At 44.2% G+C, this 27,903-nt stretch overlaps 1 protein-coding gene across 1 annotated transcript in view; it reads left to right on the top strand.

The window, feature by feature from the left end:
- Positions 1 to 21,099, top strand: part of Lama1 (laminin subunit alpha 1) — a 133,102-nt gene extending 112,003 nt beyond the window's left edge. Inside the window, exons 49-63 of the mRNA XM_042699199.1 lie at positions 2,010 to 2,160; positions 3,410 to 3,554; positions 4,885 to 5,026; positions 6,700 to 6,814; positions 6,988 to 7,149; positions 8,223 to 8,374; positions 9,060 to 9,245; positions 10,853 to 10,988; positions 12,890 to 13,002; positions 13,200 to 13,389; positions 14,157 to 14,315; positions 15,006 to 15,159; positions 15,897 to 16,030; positions 19,970 to 20,192; positions 20,757 to 21,099. Coding sequence (XP_042555133.1) covers positions 2,010 to 2,160; positions 3,410 to 3,554; positions 4,885 to 5,026; positions 6,700 to 6,814; positions 6,988 to 7,149; positions 8,223 to 8,374; positions 9,060 to 9,245; positions 10,853 to 10,988; positions 12,890 to 13,002; positions 13,200 to 13,389; positions 14,157 to 14,315; positions 15,006 to 15,159; positions 15,897 to 16,030; positions 19,970 to 20,192; positions 20,757 to 20,917 — 2,323 coding nt within the window. The 3' untranslated portion in view covers positions 20,918 to 21,099. The remainder of the gene's footprint in view (positions 1 to 2,009; positions 2,161 to 3,409; positions 3,555 to 4,884; positions 5,027 to 6,699; positions 6,815 to 6,987; positions 7,150 to 8,222; positions 8,375 to 9,059; positions 9,246 to 10,852; positions 10,989 to 12,889; positions 13,003 to 13,199; positions 13,390 to 14,156; positions 14,316 to 15,005; positions 15,160 to 15,896; positions 16,031 to 19,969; positions 20,193 to 20,756) is intronic.
- The last annotated feature ends 6,804 nt before the right edge of the window (positions 21,100 to 27,903 follow it).

The raw sequence follows: 27,903 nt of genomic DNA, 5'->3' as shown, positions 1-27,903 counted from the left end.
AGCACCAGACTTGAGTGAAAAGCTAAGGGACAGCACATAGTTTAAGCCCTAGTATCAGCATACACCACACAAAACAGATATTGCAGAATTCATCACAAGTTCCAACAGTTCTCACTGAAATAAACATTGTGAAAATCTCTTATTTAATGGCAGGCATAGACTGTATGTTAGCTAAGAGTGGCTACCAGGCACAGGGACCTTTGGTAAAAGTTGTGTATCCTGGCCCCTCTGCTGCATACTGGCAATGTCAGCATGAACCCTACAAGTTCTTCTCCTCAGATATCCCATGGTCTTGGGAAAATGCCTACAGAGAGAAACATACATACGGGCACACGTGCGCGCGCACACACACACACACACACACACACACAGAGTACACTGTGCTGTGGCCAGGGGGTTGCCATGGGAGATGCAGCATCCCAGGCCTGAGCACAGACAGCCAACACTTCACATGTCCCAGTAACAGCCATGTGACTTGCTGACAAAGACTGAAGGACTGTCTATCCTATGCCATCTATGCACTCCAGGACATGACAGAGAGCCTCACATACAGCATGCTGGTTTCTGAGGATGTCAGAGATTGTATATATATGTATATCTATTATATACATATAAAATATTAAGTGTATATTTTAAAATATATTTATATGCTATTATAAATATAATTATTTATATATTTATTATTTATTTATTATTTATATTTTTAAAAATATATTTATTTATATATAAATATGTATTATGTAAGTATATATAATATATTTTTCCCTCCTAGTACAAGGGCACAATGATATGTGTCCTTGTCAATTAGCTTAAACCAGTAAAAAGGGATAAATGTCAATATAAAACTTTAAAAAATCTGAAAGCCCTGGAAGTAAGAGTGGAGTTACAGTAAAGGAAATTAAAAAAGCACTCAGGAGACTGAAGCAGGAGGATCTTGTGCTTTGTCTCAAACAACTACAACAAAAGAAATTAGAGCCGGGCGCCGGTGGCTCACGCCTGTAATCCTAGCTACTCAGGAGGCTGAGATCTGAAAATCGCGGTTCAAAGCCAGCCTGGGCAGGAAAGACCGTGAGACTCCTATCTCCAATAAACCACTAGAAAACCGGAAGTGGCGCTGTAGCTCAAGTGGTAGAGCGCTTGCCTTGAGCTGAAGAGCTGAGGGGCAGCTGAGGGGCAGGCCCAGAGTTCAAGCCCCATGACCGACAAAAAAAAAGAAATTAGAACAAGAAAATAAACTTACATCTACTTTTGTCATAAGTAGGAATATTTATAGTGGTTATGCTCCTGTGAAAAACAATGCCATTCTGTTTTGTGAATTTCACTTACCTGGACTTTCTCTTCTTTATGAAACAACTGGACATTTGCCCTGCTTAAGCTCATAGCAAGTAGATTTTGAAATATAGGCAGAGTGTTTATTATTTGATTTTGCTATTTTGGGGATTTGGGAATATTTGTATATATGTGATGATATATAGTGGGATAGGATCTGAATCAAAACACAAAAGTCATGCTTATTTCATACATTCATTATATACATAGCTAGAAACAAGGTTTCTTACAATTTTGTGCATGAGACAATTTCATGCTGTGGAATTTTTCATTCATAACACCATGTGGGGGGGGGGGGGGGAAGGGGGGGAAAGGGGGGAAGGAGAAGGTTTGGGATTAGGGGGGGAGGGGGGAGGCTGGGAAGGGATGTGAAGGGTAAACAAAGGAGGAGGCTGCAATGCTTGGTAAGAAATGTACGCATTATCCTGCCCATGTAACTGTAACTCCTCTGTACAGTATGTTCACAAATAAAATTAAATTAAATTAAAAAAAAAAGTTTCAGATTTGGCAGGGTTTGGAATTCCACATTTTCAGATCAAAGATGCTGACCCTGTTTTATGCTTGAATATTGAATGATGGGAATAATTGGTTGTGATCTGGTGAGGAAAAACTTAGCAAGCACAAGGTGGCCTTCTGTGCCCTCCTGAGGGGGGCGCTGTTTCACGCTCCCTGCTCTGCAGTTCCCAGAATGAAGATGGCTCCTTCCACTTTGATGGGAATGGATATTCTGTCGTGGAGAAGACGCTCCGCACCACTGTGACCCAGATAGTCATGCTCTTTAGTACCTTCTCACCCAATGGACTCCTTCTTTACCTGGCTTCCAATGGCACCGTAAGAATCTTTATGGGCATTTGGATTGTTGCCAAGTTATTTACATTTGATGTGGATTTGCTAATATATGTGTATTCATGGGATAGAATTTCTATGAGCACACATACTATTGTATACATATATACCATATAATACCGTGCAATGTCCCCACTTAAAATCAGGGATTTGTTATAATACAAATTCATGAAGACCCTTTGGAAATTACAGACCAGAAGAAATGTAGCAATATTCTGGTGGGGCATAGCTTTAATCCCAGCTACTCACAAGGCTGAGATATGGAAGATCATAATATAAGGCCAGCTCACACAAAAAAGTTCATCAGTCTCTATATTCAGAATAACTAGTAAAATACAGAGCTGAAGGCATGGCTCAAGTAGGAGAGCAAGTATGAGGTCTTGAGTTCAAACTCTAGAACCACCAAAAAGAAAAAAAAGAAAGAAACAGTTTAGAAATATGGCATCTAGTCACTGTAGGATCAAAGTCTTGCTGCTAATTTTAGTTTAAGTAATATCTCTCATTCTTTATTTACTGTGACCATAGTAATTCTCTTTGTAGCTCACATGCTGGCCATTTCTTTTTCCTTCTTTGTTTTTCCTTTCTTTTGGGATGATCCTGGAGTTTGAACTCAGGGCCTCACTGTAGGCAGGTGCTCTACCACCAGACCCACATCCTCATCCCTTTTTGCTTTAGTTATTTTTGAATAAATTTTGTTTTTATTCAAACAGAGCAGGGAGTAATCCTACTTCCTGAATACATGGGATTACAGGCATGCACCATTATGCCTTGTTTGGTTTTTAGACAAGATGTTGCTAACTTTTTTGCCCAAGTTTACCTTGAATCACAATCCTGTCATCTCTACTTCCCACTTAGCTGGGATTACAAGAATGTGCCAATTCACAAGGCCTGCGTTGGTCATTTATATGTCTTCAGGATTTACTTCTGGGACTGGGCCATTTGTCACTCTAATAGAAAATAAACACAAAAAACAGAAAACCAATAACAGATTTCAGTTCTCTCACTGAATTGGTGATTTTGGTAACTGTGAATGGCAGTTCATTTGTATCTGGGTAGACTTCTAGACAGCCATCAGAGACAGTTTTAGTTTTGTAGAACAGACCTCTATCTATTGAGCCAGTCTCAGTTTTTTTCAGTTTGAATTTAGAAGGCTTCTGTCATCCCTGACTGGAAAGGGGAAGGGCATCTCAGGATAAAGACATCACAGTGAGCAACTCTGTTCTCTTCCTTACAGAAAGACTTCTTGTCCATCGAGCTGGTCCATGGCAGAGTTAAAGTTATGGTTGACCTGGGTTCAGGACCTCTCACTCTCATTACAGACAGACGGTATAACAATGGAACCTGGTACAGAATTGCCTTCCAGAGAAACCGAAAGCAAGGTAGGTATACAGATGGTCTTTCCTGCTATTGATGACTTTCCTAATAGACATCTTTTCAAAATCCATAGTCCTCTTATTTACTTTGCTGGATGTTATTGGATGATTCTAATATTTCAGTTGACCACAGCCACACCTCTTTTTTTTTTTTTGGTGGTGGTGGTACTGGAATTACAACTTAGACTCTTGTGTTTGCTAGGCAGATTCTTAGCTATACCTCTATCCCTGTTTTGTGCTGGTTACTTTTGTGATGGGGTGTCTTCCTGTATGGGCATGCCTTAACTTCAGTCAACTTATTTTTAGGCTTCTCATCATTTCTGAGATGACAGGTCCCATTCAGTTTCCCTTGGTTGGGATAGAGATGGAGTCTCACAGGCATTTCTACCTAGGCTGGCCTGGAAATGTGATTCTTCTTATCTCATCTCCTACATACTGGGATTACAGCCACCAGTGCCCCATTTCACTATATTCTTTTTTGTTGTGGTGGTAGTAGTTATGGGGCTTGAATTCAGGGCCTAGGTCCTGTCCCTGAGCTTCTTTGTGCTCATTAGTGCTCTACTACTTGAGTCACAGTGCCACTTCCAGTTTTTGAGATAAAAGTCTCACGGGGACTTTTCTACTTGGGCTGGCTTTGAACTATGATCCTTAGATCTCAGCCTCCCGAGTACCTAGGATTCCAAGCATGAGCCACCAGTGCCTGGCCACAACTACATTCTTGAATGATATTCTAACTAAATGTAACCATTGTCTTTAGAATATAAGGCAAGAAGTTTCACATTTTGCTGGAGGAAAATTACAGTTCTTTTTGACTATGCTTTCATTCTTTTATAACAAATGCTGAATTGGAAATCAAGAAGCACAACCATTTTATTTTCTTTCACACAGTTACTGATGTTATATAGCAATGTGCATTCTGGATTTATTGTCTTTGGTCACTTGTCCTTTAAGTGAAGTCCTTTAGTGAAGAACCTTGGGTAGGGAAATGTGTGGTTTCAAGTGGTATCTTTTTAATGTAAATTAACCTTGTTGGCAGAAGTTTATGTTTACTTAAATATAAAAAGCCTTAGCTAGGCATCTGTGGCTCACACTTATTTTCCTAGCTACTCAGGAGTATGAGACCAGGAGGACTGAGGTTTGAAGCCAGCCTAAGCAAAAATGTCTGAGACGTTCTCCACAATTACCCAGCAAACTGCTGGACCAGAGTTGTGGCACAAGTAATAAAGTACTAGCTCTGAGCAAGCAAGCTGAGGGAGAGCACAAGGCCTTGAATTGAAGCCCCATTACCAAGGCACACACACAAAAGTCAATCTGATCTCATCCTTCTCCCTTTTAGGACTGCTATCTGTTTTTGATACCTATGACTCTAGTGACAAAGAGACCAAACAAGGTGAAACTCCAGGAGCATCTTCAGATCTCAATCGACTAGAAAAGGATCTGATTTATGTGGGTGGATTACCTCGGTCAAGACTGGTAAGGTAAGGCTCAGATGTAGAGCACTTTCCTCGAATATGCAAGGCTGCTAATTTGATCTCCAGTACCAGGGAAAAAAAGTTAGAAGGTATGATACAGATTTGAAGAATTTTCTTTTCTAATCACTAAATGTATTAGTTTGCTAGGCCTGCTATAACAGACACAAGCTAGCTCAAACAACAGAAATGCATTGTCTTTCAAATGCATACCTTTAAACCCCAGTAAAGTGTGTCGCTTACCATCTCATGCTTCTGCTAAGGCAGCACCAGTCTCCAAATCCCTGTGATGATATTAAGCCTTTCATGATGGGACTACTGGCTGCCAACTGCAACCACAGAAGTGGTACAGTTCTTCTAACTGGCACACAGTGTAGACACTGGGTGAAAGAACATGCTAAAATCATGGACTTCATGGTAGAAGAGACTCAGGAATCATTCAGCACAGCATCCTCATTTATACAGAAGACACTGCAATCCGGAAAGGTTGAAATCTGCCTATATCCTGTAGTTCCTTAAAGGTCCATGGCTCTTTCAACACAAGAGTTACCAGCAGGAGGCGCTGTGAAAGCTGTTACACAGGAGTCCAGTAAAGAGATCCACAAGTAGTCCTCTTATCCTGGAAATAAGAGCCTGACTACATTACAGCCTGCCCTCAGCTAGGAGTACGGAGACTTCCACAAAGAAATAAACAGCATTTTCTTAGAGGCTAAATTGATATTGTTTGGATATCTATACCCAGATTTCAGCAAATCTGGTTATTTCCTTTGTGACAAAGTTAGCGAGTATGTAAGAAAGATAACAGCCAATGACTTTTCTTGCCATTGGACTCTAAGAAATTGTGTCACTCCCACTTTGCTTCCATAGGACGTGACAGTCCTGCTCTCCCTGAGCACTGATTATGATCTCTGTGCTATAATAACCTGGTAACCATGCCCTGCTTTTCTTATAATTGGCCTGTACTTCGATGAATATATTTAATTGTATTGGCTGCAGGAATTTTCCTTAAATAATAAACATATTGTGTATAGGTACCCACCATGGAGCTAAAACTCATTTTTATAACACTAAAGAGACATCGTTTGACCTAAAGTTCTCACCATCAATGCCATTCATTCAAAGAAGGAGGCCTAGACATTTCTGCAGAGTAAAGTCTGGAAACAGGAGTGTAGGCCTATTTTTTTTTTGGGTTCTGTCAGAAATTAAATGATAAAACCCAACTCTTAGCCAGATGTAGAACCTAGATTCTCAGGAGGCTGACATCAAAAGGATCACATTTCAAGGCCAGCAAAGGAAAAAAGTTTGCAAGACTCCTTCTCATTCAAAAGCTGAGTACTGTGGTGCATGCCTCTCATTCCAGCCACATGGATGGTTGGGATCAGAAGGATAGAGTAATTTCAGGCCAAGTCTACAAGACTCCACCTCAGCAGAAGAAACCCATTCCAATGATGCACATCTGTCATCTCAACTGCCAGAAGCAAGAAATAGGAGGATGGTGGTCCAGGTATTTGCTTGGGCAAAAACCAAGACAATATCTCAAAATAATCAGTGTAAAAAAGCCGGAAGACCTAGCTTAGTTGTAGAATGTTTATATAGAAGTGTGCGAGGCCCAGCATTAAACCTCAGTACCAAAAATGAAAAAAAAAAAAAAAACCCTAAGATTCTCATGTCTTTTCTTATAGGAAGGGTGTCACCAGCCAAAGCTATGTAGGCTGTATCAAGAACCTGGAAATAGGAAGGTCATCGTTTGATTTGCTTCGCAATTCCTATGGAGTGAGGAAAGGCTGTGTGTTGGAGGTAGGAAGCATTTCCACAAAGGTTGTCTTGTGTTTCTATAAATGCCCACTGGCTGATCAACACAGTAAGGAGACAAGGTCTCCACTGGGGGTGGTAGGAAAGGGAGGAGAGGGAACAGCTGTCCCTCTGCCTGCAGCTGAGACAGCACCATGTTCTCTCCCTGCTCCCACCAGCCGATTCGAAGTGTCAGCTTCCTGAGAGGTGGCTACATTGAGTTGCCACCCAAGCCTTTATCACCAGAATCAGAGTTTCTGGTCACATTTGCCACCAAGAACAGCAGCGGCATCATCCTGGCGGCTCTGGGCAAGGATATCGAGGGGCTGCTAAGGCCATGGGTGAGTAGCCACTGTGTCCAGAAGGGAGGGAAATGACTTCCGGAAACACTTGTCACTCATTGTGTCCCTGTTTTTTTTTTTTTTAATGGATATGCATTTCTAATCATGGGGAGGTATCATGGCTGTTTTCCCCTTATGAATCAATGCTGCCCTGTGTGACACAGTCTAACTTTCCTGTATATATGTAATGTCTACCTCTGACAAAAGCTTATCACATGGCTCAGGCATTGCACTTTCTTCCACATGTGGTCATTAGTGTCCATCCTGAGATGAAAACTTCAAGTCCTTAACTTCCAATTGGGGCAGGATTACCTTGAAAGGAACAGACACAGAAACATGGCCTGCAAAGTCAGCCCGGGCAGGAAAGTCCATGAGATCCTTATCTCCAGTTAACCACCTGAAAACTGGAAGTGGCACTGTGGCTCAAAGTGATAGAGCACCTGCCTTGAACAGAAGGGCTCAGGGACAGCGGGCCATCCCTGTCTAAAAAATGTGTAAGATGCTGATGTCTCACATTTGTAATTCTAGCTTCTCAGAAGGCTGAGCTCTCAGGAGCCAGGCTTGAAGACAGCCTGGGCAGACAAATTTGTGAGACTCTTTAATTAACCAACAAAAAGTTGAAGAAGAGGTATTGCTCAAGTGGTAGAGCACTAACCTTGAGCAAAAAAGCTAAGTAATAGCAAGAGAGGCCCTGGGTTCAAACTCCCCCACCCCCAACACACATCCACACACACAAAATAAACCATTTGCTATTGAGCGACTCAGTGGTATTTAGTATGTTCACAGTGTAAAGCCACATCTTGGTACTTCATGTAGCAGTAATTAGTAAAGATGAGGCTTTTCAGTGGAAAAGTTTGTTATGATTAATAATGATAGCATCATGTCGAATGCAATTTATACATGAACAGAGATTAGACAAAAAGTAACATTCAATTTGAAATAGTTGTAACAGATGGTGAATTCTTAAAACACTGTCTGCCTGGTATTATATACCCATGCTGTCTATTTAAGATGAGAGGTAAAAATCATTTAGTAATGTGTTTTGCGTGGGAACATCTCTGCCACCTCCCCAGCCCTTCTATGCCATCCTTCTGAATGAAGGCCACGTTGAAGTACACATCAGCCTTGGGAATGGAGGCAGCCTGAGGAAGGCCCTGCTGCACGCGCCCAGGGGCTCGCTGGACGACGGGGACGAGCACTCTATCTCCTTGGTTCGGAATCGGAGGTATTTCTCCAGCAGGAGCCCTGAGGATGCCTTGTGCAGCACAGTGGCTGGCACAATCAGAATAACAGCATAGCAATCATGAGATAATCAGAATAGCAGCATAGCAATCATAGTTCTTAGCTTCTTAAGATAATTCTAGCAAGTTGCTAGAATACTTCCTTGGGAGTCAATGTTATCTGGTTGGTAGGAAGGTGTTTAATACTGCAAGCTTAATACTACACTGAGTAAGCGTTACTCTGTTCCTTACTGGGGCTTTATATAAATTGTCTTTCTATTGGATTATTTCAATGGAAAATTATAAATATAGAGTTTATATACATATACATTTTGCACATATGCATACATTGTATACATAAAGGATAAAGGATATATTGTATGTGTATATATAAACTATATACGTAATATATATGTATATACACAATATATGTATATATGTAGATTTTATATACATGTTGCATACATACATATACATGTACATGTATTTGCAATACGTTGTATATATACTATATATGCATATCATATATACAAAATATATAGTATATATGCACAACATATATACATATATACTGCACGTATGTATATATTCTCTATAGTGAAGTCAAATTCAATGATATTTAATAGCATTTCATTCTTTATTATATTTTAATTATAACTAATGATTTCATTTCTTCCTTGGGTCTTTCAGAATTATCACTGTGCAATTAGATGAGAACAACCCAGTAGAAATCCGGCTGGGCTCCCTAGTAGAAAACAGGACACTGAATATGTCCCACATGTACGTAGGAGGCCTTCCTGAGGGCGAGGATACATCAGTATTCAAAATGAGGCGCTCATTCCATGGCTGTATCAAAAACCTGGTTTTTGACCTGGAGTAAGTATAACCAAGCTCTTCAACATGCTAGCCTTCCCACACGAACCTGCAGTGTAATTCTCTACGTTCTTAAAAAACAAGAACAACAGTGAATTCCATTGTTCTATCATCAAAGTCTCCCCAAATAAATTTTGTTGTAATAGAATGATGGACAAATCTTTTACCTTATTAAAAGAATTATTGAACATTAGACCTATGAGCTAACAAATAGATCAGCTGGGTGTGGCGGCTCATTCCTGTGATCCCAACAAGGTAGGAGGCATAGTTTAGGAGGATCACAATCTGAGACCAGCCCCTGGCAAAAATGCGAGTCTCTACCTCAGAAATAATCAAAAAAGAGCTTGGGGCATGGTCAAATGGTAGAGTACCTGCCTAGAAGCTTGAGGCCCTGAATTCAAATTCCTATACTAGTTGGATAGGTAAGTAGCTAGATAGAAGTTAAAGATAGATAGAAGTTAAAATACATTTCTGCCCTGCATTTCAAAAACACATATAGATTTACTGATACAAGTTTCTTACTACATTGAGTGCACTTTTTTGAAGGAACCCTAATGGGCTACTGGCAGCTTCAGATTACCAATAACCCCTCCTAAAACAATACCATGGAGTGTAGAATAAGAAAGAATTAGCACATGCTGGTGGGCTGTCCAACCCTTCTCATTCACTCTTAGCCTTGGCAGGCTGCTGAGAGAAGGCTGGCCAACATCTGATCCAGGGTTCAGAAAGTGGGCTCCGGATCAGGAGAAAGCCTCAGCCAGGTGACCTGGAGAACAGTCTCTCACAGCTACAGTATCTTTCCCCACAGAATTCCTTCTTAGGAGTCTCTGAAATAGGCAAAAATAAAAGGTGGAATGAATGACCACATCTAAGCCTGGATTTTGTTGTTTGCAAGTCATGTATTCACTTAGCCAGTTGGCTGCTCCTTTAGTCATTGAGTGAGCAGGCACCTTCAGCTCATTAGTAATGTCCTGGGTAAATGCCAGCGGGCACACTGGATAAGAAACTGTGTTAGAGCCACAGAATAAAGGACAAGTACAGCTCATGACTCTTGGTTACTCATGCTTATAATCTTAGCTGTTGAAAAGGCTGAGACTAAGAAGATCATGGTTCAAAATCCACCTCAGCAGTCTAAGATGACACCTCCAAAATAACTAGCCAAAAGGGGCTGTAGGTATGGTTTAAGTGATAGAGCACCAACTAAGCAAGCAAGCCAAGCAAATGTGAGATCCTGAGTTTAAACCCCAGTACCATAAAACATAACAGCACAGAGGTCAGTATTTAATGAAGGTCACTGGGCATTGCTATGGGAGATGGACATCATCCTGTGGCAGCCTAGCCAAGCCTACCAGAGGAGGGGACAGCAGGAAGCCCACCATCTGCTAAGAATTGCCAGGTCACCTGCGTGGGCCTGGCCTACAGGGCTGGCAGTCATTTTGAGCAGAATAAACAAAAGATACAAAATGGTAGATATACATGACTCTTATTATGAAGGCTGTTTGGCTTAGGTACTTTAAAAGAAGTATATGAATGTCTTTTAATGGATGCTAATTGCATAGTATTCATATGGCATGAGTTCCTATGGGAAACTTTTTCTTGTTTATTTACAGAGTTGTGGATTTCACCCGTGCAAAGGACTATGAGACAGCAAACCTGGGCACCTGCTTGCTTATAGAAAGGCCCAGGTCAGCCCTTAATGGAGAGGATAATGAGGTCCCACCAGAGCCCCCAACTTTACCACAACCTGTAAGTATGGCTTCCTTTTATGGTGTTGAAACTGGAGCCTTGAGATTCAGACCCAAACTCTGGGAGCTCTACTAATTGAGTCTGGCCACTTGTCCCTATATACAAAATAAAGAAGACATGGTAAAGGTCAGAGAGATTATTTCATGGCAGCCACAGAAGACAGCACTTCAGTACATTGCCAACCATCTTCAGGGTACAGAACTGAGCTTTTTGTTTTATAATAGGCAAAGAACTGGACAGAGGGGAGAAAGAGAGAGATTTCTAATTATTAAAGTCTTAATACTTCAATCTTGGTCTCTGAATGGGTTCCAGAGAAGTTATCACAATCATCACCAGTCAGAACATCAAATCATCACACTGTTAGCAATATCTCAGGATGCTGGAGGTGTTGTGTAGGAATGATACCAACTCAAAAGGAACTTGGCAAGGCAGAGTTTACTTCTGCAGAAGGGTGAGCCATCAGTCTAAATTCAGCAAGCACTTGGAACAGGTGGGCTGCCCCCTTCTATCCCTAATGAAGCAGGCCCTGCCCCTCTGCTGGGATTGGCCAAGCTCAGGTTCACAGTCTGCTACAGCATGTGGCTTAATTAACAAGAACAGGGTGTCTTAATTAAAAGGAGCAGGATATAACTAAAATGAGCTTGTAAGAGGATTTTCTTAAAGTATAGCAGGAATAGAATGTAACCAGAACACAATCAGGCCAAGCCACCTATTTCAGAAAAACAATTCTCACAAGATAGAAAGGTACACACTTCCCTAGAAAAGACAGCTTTTCTGTCTTTGCCTGGTGGTGCATGGTCTATCCTGAGGAATGGTATTGTTTCTTAGGAGTAGTTTTGGTCCTTTGTCATGGTAGCCTTATCAGCCCTTGTCCTTCCTGAATTCCAAGGGGACTGCCAAGGTGACTGCTGAGAGAATGGCTTAGAGCAGAGACACAAACCACAGGGGAAGAAAAATGAAAAAGGTTTTCCCACCTAATGAGACATCATGTCAACTTCCCCCAAAGCTGTGATAGGTCAACCCACGCAGGGCCCTGAGCCTTCTGGCCTGCAAAAGGAGAGGCTGTGTGGTATCACTATGAGTAAGCTCTGAGAACCATCTCCCTCTTGCCCTGGCTCTGCTCTTCTTCACAGGAAGGTAGAAAAGCATAACATAAATACTGAGTAGAAGCCATTGTCCGCATCATTATGGCTCAAGAAAAGTGACTGGATTTATTCAGGGAGACTCATCCATTGTTCTTTGTCCCCCTCTGGCTTCTGCTTTCGTGGTTTGAAGTCGCCTGTTCACCCGAAAGCAGCATCTTCTAAGCAGGACCTGTATTTGAGTTCAGGACAGTTTGTTTTTCATCCTATCTACCACTCCTTGCCACAACACTGTCAGTCTGAGCCTCCCTTTGCTTTGCACTCTGAGAAGCCTACACAGACCCACTCTTCTCGTCTTCATCGTCCTCTTGTCCTTGGGACTTAAAGGTGTCAAGTTGGAGGTCTCCTAAGACCTGTCTTCCGTGGGCACTTCCCTCTCCCGATGCCTGTGCTGTGGCACAGGGGTCCTTGGAGCCATTCCCAGAAGGTGGGGGAAAGCCAGGCCTTTTCCCCTTCGGCCTGATGAAAGTTAGTGGGAGTGACTCTAGTACTCCTGTAAAATGAAGGTGAACTCCAGTGGGATGAAGGTGACAGGCAGAGGCTCTCAACACTTTCTTGGAGAGAAAAAAGCTTAGCAGCTAAGCATCATTCACTGTGCACCAACACACTGTGCACCAACACACTGCCCCACTGTGCATACTGGTGGCTGCTGCTATTCTGCCACACTGGCTTCCCGGATGCTTTCTTTGTGGAAGAATGCATCTGTTAGTTAGTGTGGTCTTGGGGCAGGTGACTGAGTGTCCTGTGATTCTCTTACAGAGACAGTGTGCGGCGGACGTAACTTCAGGCTACGTTTCTGGTGCTCACCAGTTTGGCCTCTCACAGAGCAGCCATTTGGTGTTGCCTTTCAACCAGTCAGCTGTGAGAAAGAGGTAAGTATGGTCCAAGAGTCCCTGGAAAGTTTTCACTGCTGAATGACCTGAGGTGTGGTGACAGTAGGGTCCTCCAAGGGAGTAACCTTCCACACACATGGAGAGAACCACATTCGGGTTCGCTCTTGGAGGTTACTTTATACACACTGAAGGCTGCTTCTCTGGTGTTTTGGTAATGAGCTTTCATTCTTTCTCAGGCTCCTGGTTCAGCTGAGCATCCGAACGTTTGCCTCTAGTGGTCTCATCTACCACCTGGCTCATCAGAACCAAGCAGACTATGCCACACTGCAACTCCATGCTGGCCGCCTCCATTTCATGTTTGACCTTGGCAAAGGCCGAACCAGGGTCTCTCACCCTGCGCTGCTCAGTGATGGCAAGTGGCACACGGTATGTTCTCAGGAGGCTGTGGTCACCTGTCTGCACATTGTTCCTTCCATCTCTGGAGATCAATCCACTTCCTGGAAGGAAAGCTGTGGCTCTCAGAGTCCAGCTCCTTTGTATCTGGTGTCTTCCTGAGAGGATGCGAGTTCTTTCGAGGCAGGGCTCTTTTATGTTCTTCTTTGAAATGTTCCAGGGCCTTGCTCAGTGCCAAGCATACTCAGCAACCATTGACAGAATGAATGGAAGGTTCTATAAATGTTTTCAACTTGACAAAAGGACATAAAGCCTACCTATGATATAAAAGAGTCAAGCCAGCTGTCATGCTAATTGCTTTCCAACAACCAAGACTCGAGAACACACTCTGGTTTACAGCATACCTCACTTCTCAGCCTGCTCCCAATGCCAAATATGCATGAATCAAAGCTATCCCTCAGGGAGTTGCTCAGGCTGTTATAGCTACTCAGAATACTTGTACATCTGTAAGGGTTTTCTCAGGTTGCTTACAAATTCTAGATGTGGTAGCCTAGCACCAGTGGCTCATGCCTGTAATACTAGCTACTCAAGAGGCTCAGATTTAAGTATCACAATTTCCTGCTTGAGCAGGAAAGTCTATCAGACTGTTATTTCCAATTCCACCAAAAAGGTGAAAGTGGAGCTGCAGCTTAAATGGTAGAGCATCAGCAAAAAAGCCAGGCAAGAATGCAAGGCCCTGAGTTCAAGTCCCAGAACAAGTGCAAACATACAAAAACAAATCTGGATATTTTCTGTTGTAGGTCAAGACCGAGTACTCTAAGAGAAAAGGCTTCTTGACGGTGGATGGCCAGGAGGCCCCTGCAGTGAGCATTGTGGGAGATGGGACCATGCTGGATGTGGAAGGAAAGCTGCGCCTGGGAGGCCTCCCTGCTCAGTACAGAGCCAGGAACATTGGGAATGTAAGAGAGCCTTCAAGATGGACCAGTGTTAGACTTGGGCTTACTCTGCAGAGATGCATAGCTCATGTTTAAATCACCTTGCTTGAGTGAAGCACTGGACACTCATGCCTGTAATTCTAGCTATTCCAGAGGCTGAGATCTGAGGATCATAATTCAAAGCCAGCCTATGCAGGAAAAATCCATGGGACTCTTATCTCCAGTTAACTGGTAAAAAGTCAGACGTAGAGCTGTGGCTCAAGTTTTAGAGTGCCAGCCTTAAGTAAAAAAGCGAAAGGACAATGCTCAGGTCCTGAGTTCAAGCCCTCCAGTACTGGCACAATAAGATGAGCTTGAGCCTGGGCTTACCTGTAAGATATAGATGTTCAGAGGTCATATGTCAGAGCATCTCCTTAGAACTTTTTCCTGACAGCTCGTAAACATCCCCAGTCACCTTTCAAAAGGCCACTTAGCTCCTAAACCATTTAGTCAAGTCCAGTGGACTAGCAATCATCCAGCATTTCACTAAAACAGTAAAATCCATTATTAGCAAAGATACTCAAAGAGTAGCTCTAAGCTACTCTTGTGAGGTATTACAGCAATAAAATTTTAGGATCTGCAAGGTGATAGTGTTACGTGGTTTGTTGAAACAACTTTGATGCTTTTACCTCCCCATAATGACCACCACCTGTTTTCCCATGTCCTGTGGTTTAGATCACCCACAGCATTCCTGCCTGCATCGGGGAAGTGACCGTTAATGGCAAGCCTCTGGACAAGGAGAACCCGGAGTCTGCCTTCGCAGTGGGCAGGTGCCATGAGGTGGTCCAGGAAGGGACTTTCTTTGAAGGAAGTGGCTATGCAGCTCTTGGTATGTGTGCATATCTCAGTAGGTCTCAAAAAAATAAAGGCCCTCTGCTCTAAGATGATGTGGATCCAAGGAGATGGTAAGGCAGGATCCAGCTGGAAAGCTGAAGGAAGATCCTTTCCCATTCTTCCTGGCTTTCTGACTGTTCAAGCAAAGCCTTCTCAGATCTGGTGCTCACTGGGAGGCCTTCTGAAGGCTTTCTCTTACCAGGACTGGTATGACTCCTGGCAGAGGGCAGACATGGACTGCTGGCTTCTTCCTCTGTATTTGTCCTAAATTTATATAAAGCACTTTCACCGTCCACATTAAGAAAGGCTTTCTCTAGTAACAACTGTCTGGGATGATTAATATCCCCAGTTCACTTAGCAGCTTTCTTATCACCTGAATAAAAAAAACATTCAATTCAATTCCTACTTTTAAGACATTTGGTATGCACTTTGGCTTACAGTAGACAATGATATATCAAGCCCATGGGCACTGGGAAGATAGAGTATTCCTGCATGATGAAGAATGGTGGTACAGATCAATCTCAGCTCCATGAGAAAAAGACTTCCCCCACCCTTCTACACACAGGATCTAGAAGGCAGGAGTGACTTGCTTCGGGGAGGGAGCTTGGATGCAGAGGAAGAGCTAGATCCAAGTTTGAACTGATTTAGTCCCCAAATACCCAGCAGGCCCAGCCATCCTGGGCCTGGTGGGACTCACCCCTAACAAAATGTCACTGCCTGTGTATGTTTCAGTTGAAGAAGGCTACAGAGTCCGATCAGATTTAAACATCACATTCGAGTTCAGTACTGCTTTCGAGAATGGCGTTCTCCTGGGGATCAGCAGTGCCAAGGTGGATGCCATCGGCCTGGAGATTGTAGATGGCAAGGTAAGGCTTTACCCGCCTGGGCTCCACTGGCCAGGGTCAGACATGGAGCACATCAAAAATGCCAGGACCTACGTTTCCCATTCTGCACTCAACTCACAGCTTAGTTTTAGCAACAGATAATCTTAAAAAGCTATTTTGGAAATAACCTTTTTACGCATTTGAATTACATGAAATGACAGCTCCAATACAAGACTTCTTTTTTTCCCCTTACCTTGTCAGCAGTACGCTGCCCATCTGATGTCCTGTCCCTTTTAACAGTAGACTTTTCATTGGAAGGGTCAGGTTAATTAGGTATAGTAGCTGCAGTTCTAGCCACTCAGGATACTGAGATCCAAGCAGAAAATCCCATGAGACTCTTCCATTAACTAGCAATTAACTAACATACCTCCTCCAAAAGAGGAGATATGACTCCAGGCACCAGCCTGAAGCAAAAAAGGCAAGCAAGAGCAGGAAACCCTGAGGTTAAGTCTAAATACTGGTATAAAAATTAAAAAAAGAGTTCCAATGAAACACAGAGAGGTCTCTAGGTTCCTTGCCCCTGGCTTTCTAGTGGTGAGTTCACAAAACCTCTAGGATCACATTAAATCTATGCCATAGACAACTGTGCAAAGTACAGTTTGTTCATTTACACTCAGTGTATGTGTGTGTGTGTGTTGTGTGTATATGCACATGCATGTGTGTGGTGTTGATAATCATGACACTTAATTGTACTATCACCACAGTTCCCTCCCAGCTTCCTTTTTTTTTTTTTTGGTTAGATGTGGGGCTTGAACTCAGGGCCTGGGCACTATCTCAGAGCCTCTCTGCTCAAGGTTAGTGCTATACCATTTTGAGCCACAGCTCCACTTCTGGTTTTCTGGTGGTTAATTGGAAATAAGAGTCTTATGGACTTTCCTGCCCGGACTGGCTTTGAGCCACGATCCTCAGATCTCAACCTCTTGAGTAGCTAGGATTACAGGCGTGAGCCATGAGCGCCAGACCCAGCTTTCACTTATAACTGCAGTCCCAACACTGCACTTCTAACTCAAAGAGCCATGGAGCTGGTCTCCATCTGCATTTATTTCACCAGAGTAACATGAATGAGTTCATGCAGCAATTGTTCTTTGTGTGTGTGTGCTGGGGCTTGGAGACAGGGCCTGGGTGCTGTTCTCAAGCTTTTGTGTTCAAGGCTAGTGTTCTACTACTTGAGCCACATCTCCATTTCTGGCTTATTTGGAGAAAGGAGTCTCATGGATTTTCCTGCCCAGGCTCCCGCTGAATTTCGTTCCTCAAATCTCAAACTCCTGAGTAGCTAGGATTACGGATGGAACGCACCAACGCCTAGCAGCAATTGTTCTCTTAAGCTTGGATTTTTACACTCAGCAAGATTTCTTGTAGGTCTATCTGTTTTTCCAATCATTCTACCACTTGAGTCATGCCCCAGCCCTTTCTGCTTTTGTTATTTTTTAGATAAAGTCTTGCTTTCTTCCAGGGCTAGCCTGGACTGTGATCCTCATATTTTCATTTCCCATGTAGTTGGGATGGCAGGTATATACCACCCTGTTCAGCTTATTCGTTGAGATGGGCCCTGTCCAACTTTTCCCCAGATTTGGCTTTGAACCTCCTAATATCTGCCTTCCAAGTAGCTAGTATTAATAGGTGTGAACTACTATACTCTGCTCAACAGTTAGTTACTTATTGTAGAGTGTCACTTCCTGGGAGGGGCACACTGTAGTCTAATATTTCTTTTTTGATGTAAAAATAGTAGTGTAGTTTTTCCCCCCACAATAACTAACTCTTCTGCTTTTCCCAGCCACCCTTGTTCCTCTTAGGTTGGGAACAAAACGAGCTTAACAGTCCACTGTACTTACATCTCTTTAGCTTTACCCCTTGTCTCCTCCAAAGCTGTCCTCAGTGCTCATCCTGTCCACTCCTCTGTGAGGGCACCTGGACACAGGAAACGTGCAGGAGTCTGGCTGCCCTTCTCTTTTCTGCAGCTCTTTCCCCAGCAGCACTCAACATGGCTCCTGCTTCTTGTTTTCAGGTGGCGGCAGCTGTGGTCAGGAGTTTAGCTTGGGGCTCAGCATTGCCACACCATGGCATCTGCTTCCAGTGCATTTGGCAAAGGTCCCTTGGGGACCTGGGTTCTGCTACCAGTTGTTTGGGGCATTTCTGCCTCTTTGTTTTCAGCCATCAGCCGTGTTCCCCAGGGGCACTGGAGAACTTGGGAGTTTCTGCCATACCACACTCATGCCACAGAGAGCTGGAAGTCATGGTCCTTTGGGTCCTCTCTCTGCCTGGCTGCATTTTGCAGAGAGTAGCTGGTGTTTGTGTAAGGTGTTAGAATGTTTCTCCTGGAAAACAAAGAATATATCTCTGTGCTTTGGACTGCTCCAGGCTCATTTAGTTGTTGGTAGTGACTACTGAGTCCTCATTGGTGTTTGCTCACTGGGGTGTTTAGAGTAAGGATAGGGAGGATCTAGGAAACTCATGTGTGACTTCTTACTCTTCACCTTCTGTCCGACTCTTACTTCATGTTGAAATAAAACTGTCATATTGTTTCATTTCCATGTTATGAATTACACCCAGCATTCATCCTCATTTATATATTAAAAGAATTTTGAGGAACAGGTACCATGGCCCATGCCTATAAATCCAGCTGTTTCAGAGGAAGAGAGAGGAGGATTAAAGTCCAAGGAGAACCCAGGAAAATAAACCTCAAGATCCTGTCTGAAAAATCACTAAAATTAAAAGGGATTGGGGATGTGGCTCCAATGGTAGAGTATTTGGATAGAAATTACAAGACCCTTCATTCAAAATTCATACATTTGTAGGGTGTCTTTTTGAAAATTTTTATGTGACATCTAAAAACATTTATCGGTAGCACAATGGCTACAAAAATGTACTTTTTTGTTACATTGTATATTTTGCTTCTATCTTTGATGGTTTACTTAGGGTTTGTAATAGCCATTATTATTTGTCACAGTGTGCTTCCAAATAGTACTTACAGTTTGAAAGTTAGCCTAAGAATCTTCCAACAATACACTGAAGGTCTTCCTTTTAGCCTTGGGCAGCTTGGGCAAGCAGCACAAAGTACCAGGCAGTGGGTGGCTTCTGTGTTGGAGAGGCTAGTGTCTTCTCTACCCTTGGTTTGTATATGGCCATCTTCTGCCACTGGCTTCACATGATCCTGTCTCTGTGGATCTGTCTCTTAATTCCTATCAGGACACGGTCATATTGTTTTAGGGCCTTACTCAATGACATCATTTTGATTTAATCATCTCTTGAAAGCCCCATTCTGAGGGACACTGAGAATTAGGACTTCAGTTTGTGAGTTTTGGGGGGGATGCCAGGTAACATGTTCACCTCTGCCATTTGCAGAGCATAGGGCTTTGTTAATCACTCACTGTGATAGAGCATCTGGTTTGTCAGAAGGCACTTGGTGAAGATTCCTCTGTAACTGCCATCTGCTGACAGCACAGTCAGCCTACTCACTCCCAGAAGTGTCCTGCAGCTAAGTCCTGTTACTAGCACATGACAAATCGCCATTTTGTTTTCAAGTTTTTCTTTTTGTGTCAGTACTAGGGTTTGAACTCAGGGCTTCACACTCTTGCTTGGCTCTTTTACTGAAGGTTGGCACTCTACCACTTGGGCTACATCTCCACTTCTGGCTTGCTAGCTAGCTGAAGATACGAGTTTCATAATTTTATCTATCCAAGGTGATTTTGAGCCAGAGTCCGTCAGATCTCAGCCTTTTGAGTAGCTAGGATTAGGCACCTGGCAGGCATCACCATTTCTGAATTTGTAAGGGGAGGACATAGTGTCTGGATCCTTTTGAAGGCTATTTTATTCCCAGCATTTGTTCCTCCTAGCCAGCCCTCCTTCCTAACACACTGCTAGGAGCTTCTCTTCCCCAAGACTGGGAACACCATTGCTCACCAACACAATTGCTTTATTCAGGTGTTGTTTCATGTCAACAATGGTGCGGGAAGGATTACAGCCACCTACAAACCGAAAGCTGGCAGGACTCTCTGTGATGGGAAATGGCACATGCTTCAGGCCAACAAAAGCAAGCACCGAATCATGCTGATTGTCGATGGGGAAGCTGTTGGTGCCGAAAGTCCTCACACCCAGTCCACTTCTGCAGACACCCACAACCCCATTTACGTGGGTGGCTACCCAGGTGCGTATGGAGCCTGCCCTGTGGATCAACATGTAGGCTGGGTCCCTGCAGAGCCCTTAGCTCAGGAGAACCTAGAATGGGGATCCAGAAAGATGCATGGTTTGGTGACAGATCTTTTGTCATTTTAGAAAAGCTATTCCAAACACTCTTAATTAAAAATTCCTAGGAAAATTAAAATAATCTACCCACCAGTTAATCTGTGAGAACCCTGGATCTGAGGAAAAGCAAGCTTGATGATCTATTAAGGTCATTTACCTCAGATAACTCCCAAAGTTGAGGATCATTTTAAAGGCCAAGCGGGACAATTCTGCACATTGCAATTTTGTATCAGAAGGATGCGTTACAGATGTTCCAAGAAATTGTTACAGATAATAAACATCTGTTGTCTGACCTAAGAAACCATGACTAGGCCTTAAAATTATATGTTATATGAATTCTGTTCTTCACTAAAACCACCTGTGTAGAAAACATTCTGTTTTTGATAGATGACCCATTGAGATTACTTTTGTTTCTTCTAAAATTTCAACCAAATCCAGCAAGGTTCATCTCTTCTTTCTCCAACAGCTAATGTCAAGCAAAATTGCTTGAGCAGCCGGGCCTCATTCCGGGGCTGTCTGAGGAAGCTCACTCTGACCAAGGGCCCCCAGGTGCAGACCTATGACTTCAGCAGAGCCTTTGACCAACATGGAGTTTTCCCTCATTCCTGTCCTGGGCCCGAGCCCTGAACTTGTGGCCGTACCATTACTTGAAACCATTGCTAATGGTCTGAGGAGAAATATTTGTGTGAACTCAAATCTCTTCCATTCATATTTCATTTCTGACTCAGGTTGTTTCCAGAAATGTTGTGTTTAGGTTAAAACCACATGTACAACAGATACCTCTATTAAAGTCTAAAGTGTAAATTGAATTCATTGGTTCTCATTTTGAAAGCTCTTTGTGTGTGTGTGTGTGTGTGTGTGTGTGCGCGTGCGTTCGTGCACGGGCGCACGCGTGTGTCTGTGTGATGGTACTGGGGTTTGAACTCCGGTCCTCAGTTGGATTTTTTCACTCAAGGCTGGTGCTCTATCAATTGAGCCATGCCCCTACCTCTGGCTTTTTGCTGGTTAATTGGAGATAAGAGTCTCACAAACTTTTCTGCCTAGCTGGCTTCAAACCTCAATCCTCAGGTCTCAGGCTTCTGAAAAGCTAGGATTATAAGCATGAGCCACTGGGACCTGGCTTTGTTTATAAAGCTTTTAAATGAATCTTTGTAAACATTGAATATTTTATGGAGCACTTAACAGTATTTTATGCATTGTATTTGGAGCTTTTCAAAATAAAATATCCTACAGATCGCAACATAGTAGAACAAGTGTGAACTTTTCTTTTTGCAAATTACAAACTGATTTCTGCCATAAACAGCGGTTACTTTCCAGCAGAGGGCACTGTTTTACCACACAAACCTTTAAAGATGCCCATCAAGTCATGGGAGGTGGAGGGCAAAGAGAAGAAAGCTGTTTTAGACATGCCCTTGTTCTAACAGGTCCTGTCCTAACAGCATGATTCTCAAAGAAAGAAGAGGAAAAGACAGGAGAGGGAGGAAGAGAGGGAGAAAGGGAAGATGGAAAGAAGTAGAGGAGTAAGGAAAAGGAAGGAGGGTGGGGAGAAAGGAAACCTTGGAATGAACACATCCTTTATTGTCAATTGTATTTTTCCCTCTTATAATAAGATGGACCTCCTTAATTGGCTACTTTTCTTTTTTCCTGAGAGAATATATGTAATGAGAAAAAGGATGATTCAGAAGAAACAGTGGGTATGGTCTTCCAGTGGACCAAGCCATTTTAATCCCAGATTCCTGGCGTCTCCTAGGTTCCTCTGAATATACTGTTTCTCTTCTGTGGCTGGGATAACATCTGGCTGTTACAAATGCTTCAGAAAAATACCTTCATTTTCTCACTGCTTCCTAGATTATCCTTTATGGCAGAAGACAGAATGGAATTAATGTCTGCAAGATTTCATCTTGATGATCACCCAGGGCCTCTGTGGGCTGGCTTCTGTCCTCTATTCCTAAACCCTGGTAGCCATCTTCATTCCTTGGCGGGTATATTTGCCATTTGTAATTCCTTTGCAGTTAAACCTCAGCAGAAAGGGATTTCTTAGGGAATGGTGACAGCCAGCTGTGGTGGCTCAGCATGTCCTGGAGAACTCATGCAGTCTACAGGAATCTAGACAGAAGCACCAGGGATTCCTCACTGTACCCTGGGTTTACGAGACAAGAGGAGAAGCAAACTGTTACTATGGAAACTTCCAACAGCAAGGAGGAAGCCCCAGGCATGTGAGATGGTGGTCTGCCATGTTGAGCAAAGAGTGAACTGGCCCTGAAGTTTTTGTCTCATTCCTCGCCTTCTCTTACCAGACCTAAAGAAGACTTTTCACGGTTCATGATTTGGGCTTTTATGAAGGCTTTGCTTCAAATATCCTCTCAAAGCAAAATCCACATTTGTCTCTGTGACCTTTCATAGACTTTCCAGACTTCTCCCTGTGATGTGAGGGTAAAGAACTCAGGCTCCAGGTGTGACACGGCCCAGCCTCACTGCGTATACTGGTATACTGGCACCTGGCTCCAAACCCCACAGTGAGCATGGCTTCCGCCCTTAAGAGTAGGGGAGCAGTTAAATACAGGACCCTCTGTCAAATTTGAGTTTAGACAAATAGTGATTGTGTTTTTATTGTTGATGTATCCCAGCTTTCCACAGTGTTCTGCTGTTATGTGTTAGATCTGGCAACCCCACTTCAGAGGTTTCCAAGGGCCTCAGGTTGTGCCTCATTGTGCACAATAAAAACATTCACATCCTAAAGGACTTGAAGCACATATTGGACTTGAAAACCATATTTTACCCAAGATGCTTTTATGGAACTATCAGGAATTTCCTCACAAACGTATTGTGGTACTTCAAGTCCTTGTTTACTTGACCGATTATTCCAATGACTCTTCTAAAATGTGGGAATATATAGATAACAAAAAATGTGCCATTCTAACCACTTTTAAATGTCCTGTTCTGTGGAATTGAAGTACACGCATCTTGGGAAGCCATTACGAGCATCCATCCCTAGAACTCTTTTCATCATGGCAAACAAAAAATCTATCCATTAAGAGGGCTAACACTGCCCTCTCCCTCCTCCAGACCCTGGCAACCACCATTCCAAGGGGCTCATATTTAGGGATTCTTTAGAATGGCTCCTTTGGTGTTTGTGTTACTTAGTGTATCTTCTAAGACTTGTTGCAGAATGTGTTGGAATTTCCATCCTTTTTAAATTTAGATGATAGTCCACTTAACACACACATAGGTACATACGTTGTTGAGAATCCAAACTGATATAGTTTTAATGGAGAACAGTATGGAAAAACAAAAAAGCTAAAAAACAATAGATTTCACATATGATCTAGCTGGCCTGCTTCTATGACTAAAGATCTTAGCATACCAAACAAATACCCATGTGCCCGCTTATTGTGGCACTATTCATAGTAGCTAAGATATGGACTAATGTAGGTGCTCGACCACAGATAAATGGATAAAGGAAAACTTGATAAACACACACAATTGAATATTATTTAGTCATAAAAATAAAATTGTACCATTTTCAGCAAAATGGATCAGTACAATATTATGTTACATGAAATAAGCCAGACACAGAGAGGTAAGTGCCACATGTTCTTACTCATATATAGAAGGTAACGTTGGCAGGAACATAGAATTGTGATTACCAGAGGTTGGGAAGAAGGATGGATAAAGACAGGTGGGACTTCACAGGTGTACACTGTAATCTCACAAGGAGCCTTATTAATATATACAACTAATACATTAACATTAATACCTTAATATATACAATAAATGATTCCAACCATCTAATACAAGCATATAGCAAACTCTAAATGGAATAAACTAACATTTTTTTTAAGTGGGGAGAAGCCTATTGGGGAATTTTGTGCTTACTAGGTGGGCTACTTTTTAGAATAGGGAGCGGTGTTTTTGCCCAACAGTCTTGGACTGCTTCCCACCTTCCTCAACAGGCATAATAGGCTTGACCTACAGAACTCAGCTTTTATTGTTTAAGATGTGGTATCACGAACTTTTTGGCCCTGATGGCAATAACAGAAAAAAATTCAAGCATCACACACACATAATTCAATAATCTTAGGAGGTTTTCACGGGTGAAGACCTGCAGACAGCAGAGCCACACCTGTAAAGTTCCAAGATAGTTTAGTGACCTAGGAGTAAAAATAAGACCCTGTCCTTCCCTCGGATCCCTGTGGTCCGGCCTGGCCCTCCTGCCCTGTGGCAGAGACCTGCCCTGTGGTGGCCCTGTCTAGGTTAGTGTCAGAAAGGGGTGCCTCTCCAATCAGACCCCGAGTCTGCTTCAAAAGCTTTGAGTGCCAAGTGCCTGGCCTCGGGTCCTCTCCTGCCCTGGCACCATCTCTGGTCCCGTCATTTTTTGATACAGGCATGGGCATAGACACGGGCATCAGTTTACTGTTAGGTGAGTACAGGACGCCTGCCACACCCAAACCATGCAGAGGGCGTACCGTGCCAGTGGTGGGTGCCCTCCCGCCCAACCCGGCCCCCCAGGTCCCTCCTGTGGCCAGGCCAAGGCGTCCTGACGAACAGGTGTCTCTGTTCCTGGGTTCGCTCAATGTGGCTGCTCCCCGGCAGCACAGGAAAATGTGAGCCAGGCTCCTCACAGGCACCTGCCTGGGCCAAGACGAAGTGATCAAGACTAGGCCAGATGAGGCTGGGACGCGTAACCTTTCCAGATTAACTGGGTTACCTAGGCTGTCCCCAGCAAGGGGGAGCTGTGCCAAGGGGCGTGGCTCCGGGGCCAGGGGCGGGGCATCAAAGGTGAGGAGCTAGGCCGGACACTAAGGGTGGGGCTGGGGGCGGGGCACTAGGGCGTGGCTTTGGGGGGTGGAGCTCCAGGGGCGGGGCGTCAGAGGGCCGTTGGAGGGGTTAGAGCGGTTGCTGGTTGGTGGGCGGTTGGGCCGTGGGCAGCGTGGGGGCGGGGCACCCTATATATAAGGCTGCGTGCTGAGGAGCCCTAGAAAGCCGCCCGCCCCACGCTGAGGTGAGCCCCTGCGGGCCGTGGGGGCGGACGGGGGCGAGAGCCGGGAGAGGCGCGGGTGAGGCCGCGCAGGACGGGCTGAGGTCTGCCCAGGCAGTGGAGCTCGGGCCGGGGAAGCGGCGTGGTCCCGGGCGCTGGCCCTCGGCACGGTCGGCGGGGTTCCCGTCCCCAGGTCGGGGGACCCGGGTGCGAGCCCCTGGCTTCCGGATTCGGGGTTCAGTCGTCCCTTTGTTCTTGTGTTTCAGAGGACGACCAACTGGACACAGGATGGACGCTGGGGAGGCCGGCCTAGACTTAAGTAAATGTGAGGATGCGGGCGCGGGTCAGGGCCAGAGCGGGACAGTCCATGGAGGCACGGACAGAGAAAGGACAAGAGAAGTTTAGCCACACTGTGTACACCAGAAAGCGGTCCTGGGACGGCCTTGCCCTGGGCTAGATACCGAGATCCAAGAGCAGCCTCAGCCTCCAAGCCTCCAATAGGCAGCCCCGACCCCAGACCTCAACCTCAGACCTCCAAACCCCCAAAGGGGCAGGCTTCCCCCCTTCCCTTCCTCCTCCTCCGCAGGCCTCTCCACTCTCCGCAGGCCTGCCCTGGCCTGCCCTGCCCTGTGCGGGAGGCGCCCCTCCACACCCCTCTCCAGAGGAGGCCTGCCCTGCCCTGCCCTCCAGGCCTGCCCTGCCCTGCCCTCCAGGCCTGCCCTGCCCTGCCCTCCAGGCCTGCCCTGCCCTGTGCGGGAGGCGCCCCTCCGCAGGCCTCTCCCCTCTCCGCAGGCCTCTCCCTCTGCTCCTGCCCTCCTGCCTCCGCTCTGCGTTCCTCAGGACTCTGGGTTTTTCCCTTACTCTCCTCCCCTCAGGACTCCCGGTCTCCTCGGGACACCTTTCTCCTCAGGAGTCCGGTTTTCCCCCCATCCCCCTGGGTCTCCCAGCACACAGCCTATATATACCCACACAGGCTGCTCCCTCCCCCACTCATGGTGTCAGACGCCACTCATGCTCCTCCCCCAAGCTGACCCTTCTCCAATCCCAATAGGCAGCTGTGTCGGGCTCGACGCCCCGCCCCGCCCCCTTTGGGCGGCATGCCCCACCCCTTTCAGTAGAATGTCCACTACTCAAAAGAACCGGTTGTCCATTCTGCCATTCATTTTTTTTTTCTGCCATTCAATTTTTTTAGCATTTATTGTAAAAAAGGATTTCACCATGTAGTTCACATATGAAGATATTATCCTTGATTTCCTCGATGGCTTTGCTAGTCAGAGCCATAGTTTTTTCATAGAAATAATGGGCAGGAGAACAGTGTCTATGATTATTTTCTATAGATAACAAGAGTGTACCAAAAATAGGAGTAGAGAGTAAACACTGCCCCCAAATTCATCTATAGTTAAGTGGTTCTCAGCCAAGAGCAAGGTTGTCCCCAGAGGGGGGAGGAGCACATGGACTGCCACAATCAGAATCAGTGTGTGTGTGTGACCATGTGCAAGGGTGTGATTTGTGGAGTGTGTCAGTGTGTGAGTGGTGTGTATGAGTGAATGGGTTTATATTGAGTGTATGAGGACTGAATGCATGTGTGAGGAGTGCAAATGGGCATTTGAAAGTGTGTGTCCTGTATGTGAGGTCAAGTATGGGTGAGAGGATATCTGAGAATGTATGCACATGTGTATGGGTGAGGATATGTGTGTTTCACACCTGGTGGGAAAAGCCAACCTCTGCTAAACATCCTACCAGATGTGCAGAAGAGCCCCAGTAAAGAGCTATCTGGGCCAGAATATCAATAGCACCATGTTGGGAGTACCTTTAGTCTAAGATAAAATTTATGTGGATTCATATAAATGAATCATTCATCCTTACTATTTTACACATTGAGATATAACTGTTTTTTGCTAAAATTAATAAAATGTTTCTAAGTTCTTTTTTTTTTAATTTATTTTATTTTATTTGTGAACATACTGTACAGAGGGGTTACAATTAGATGGGCAGGATAATGTGTACATTTCTTACCAAGCATTGCAGCCTCCTCCTTTGTTTATCCTTCACATCCCTTCCCAGCCTCCCCCCTCCCCCCCAAGTCCCTATCCTCCCCCCCCCTACACCAACATTGTAAAGCTGGTTTTCGACATGACTGTACTTCTCATTGTTGCAACAGGTCCACCTGTATCCTTAAACGACTTGTTTTTCCCCATCTCCTCCACAAGTTATACTGACATCAAATATAGTGAAAGCAGGGGTTATACTGTGGGGGAGGGACATACAAAGCAACAAAGAAATAATCTTATAAATGCGTTAGAAACACATGCATGAAAGAAAAAAAACATTAAAATACATATCTAAGGGTTCATTTTCCTAACATCACATTATCTGACCTTTTCCGCTTGACTCATACATATACTAGATATTGCAAATAAGGGAAACCATGGGGCCTATGTTTCTTTGGGCCTGGCTTACTTCGCTTAATATAATTTTTTCCAAGTCTTTCCATTTCCTAACAAATGGGGCAATGTCATTCTTTCTGATGGAGGCATAGAATTCCATTGTGTATATATACCACATTTTCTTGATCCATTCATCTACTGAGGGACATCTGGGTTGGTTCCAGATCTTAGCTATGGTAAATAATGCT

The sequence above is a fragment of the Dipodomys spectabilis genome, unplaced genomic scaffold, assembly GCF_019054845.1.
Source record: "Dipodomys spectabilis isolate Male_0828 unplaced genomic scaffold, ASM1905484v1 ptg000235l, whole genome shotgun sequence".
In the NCBI taxonomy this organism is placed as follows: Eukaryota; Metazoa; Chordata; class Mammalia; order Rodentia; family Heteromyidae; genus Dipodomys; species Dipodomys spectabilis.
The sequence above is the reverse complement of the archived record's forward strand: the minus strand, read 5'-3'. Positions and strand labels throughout refer to the sequence as shown.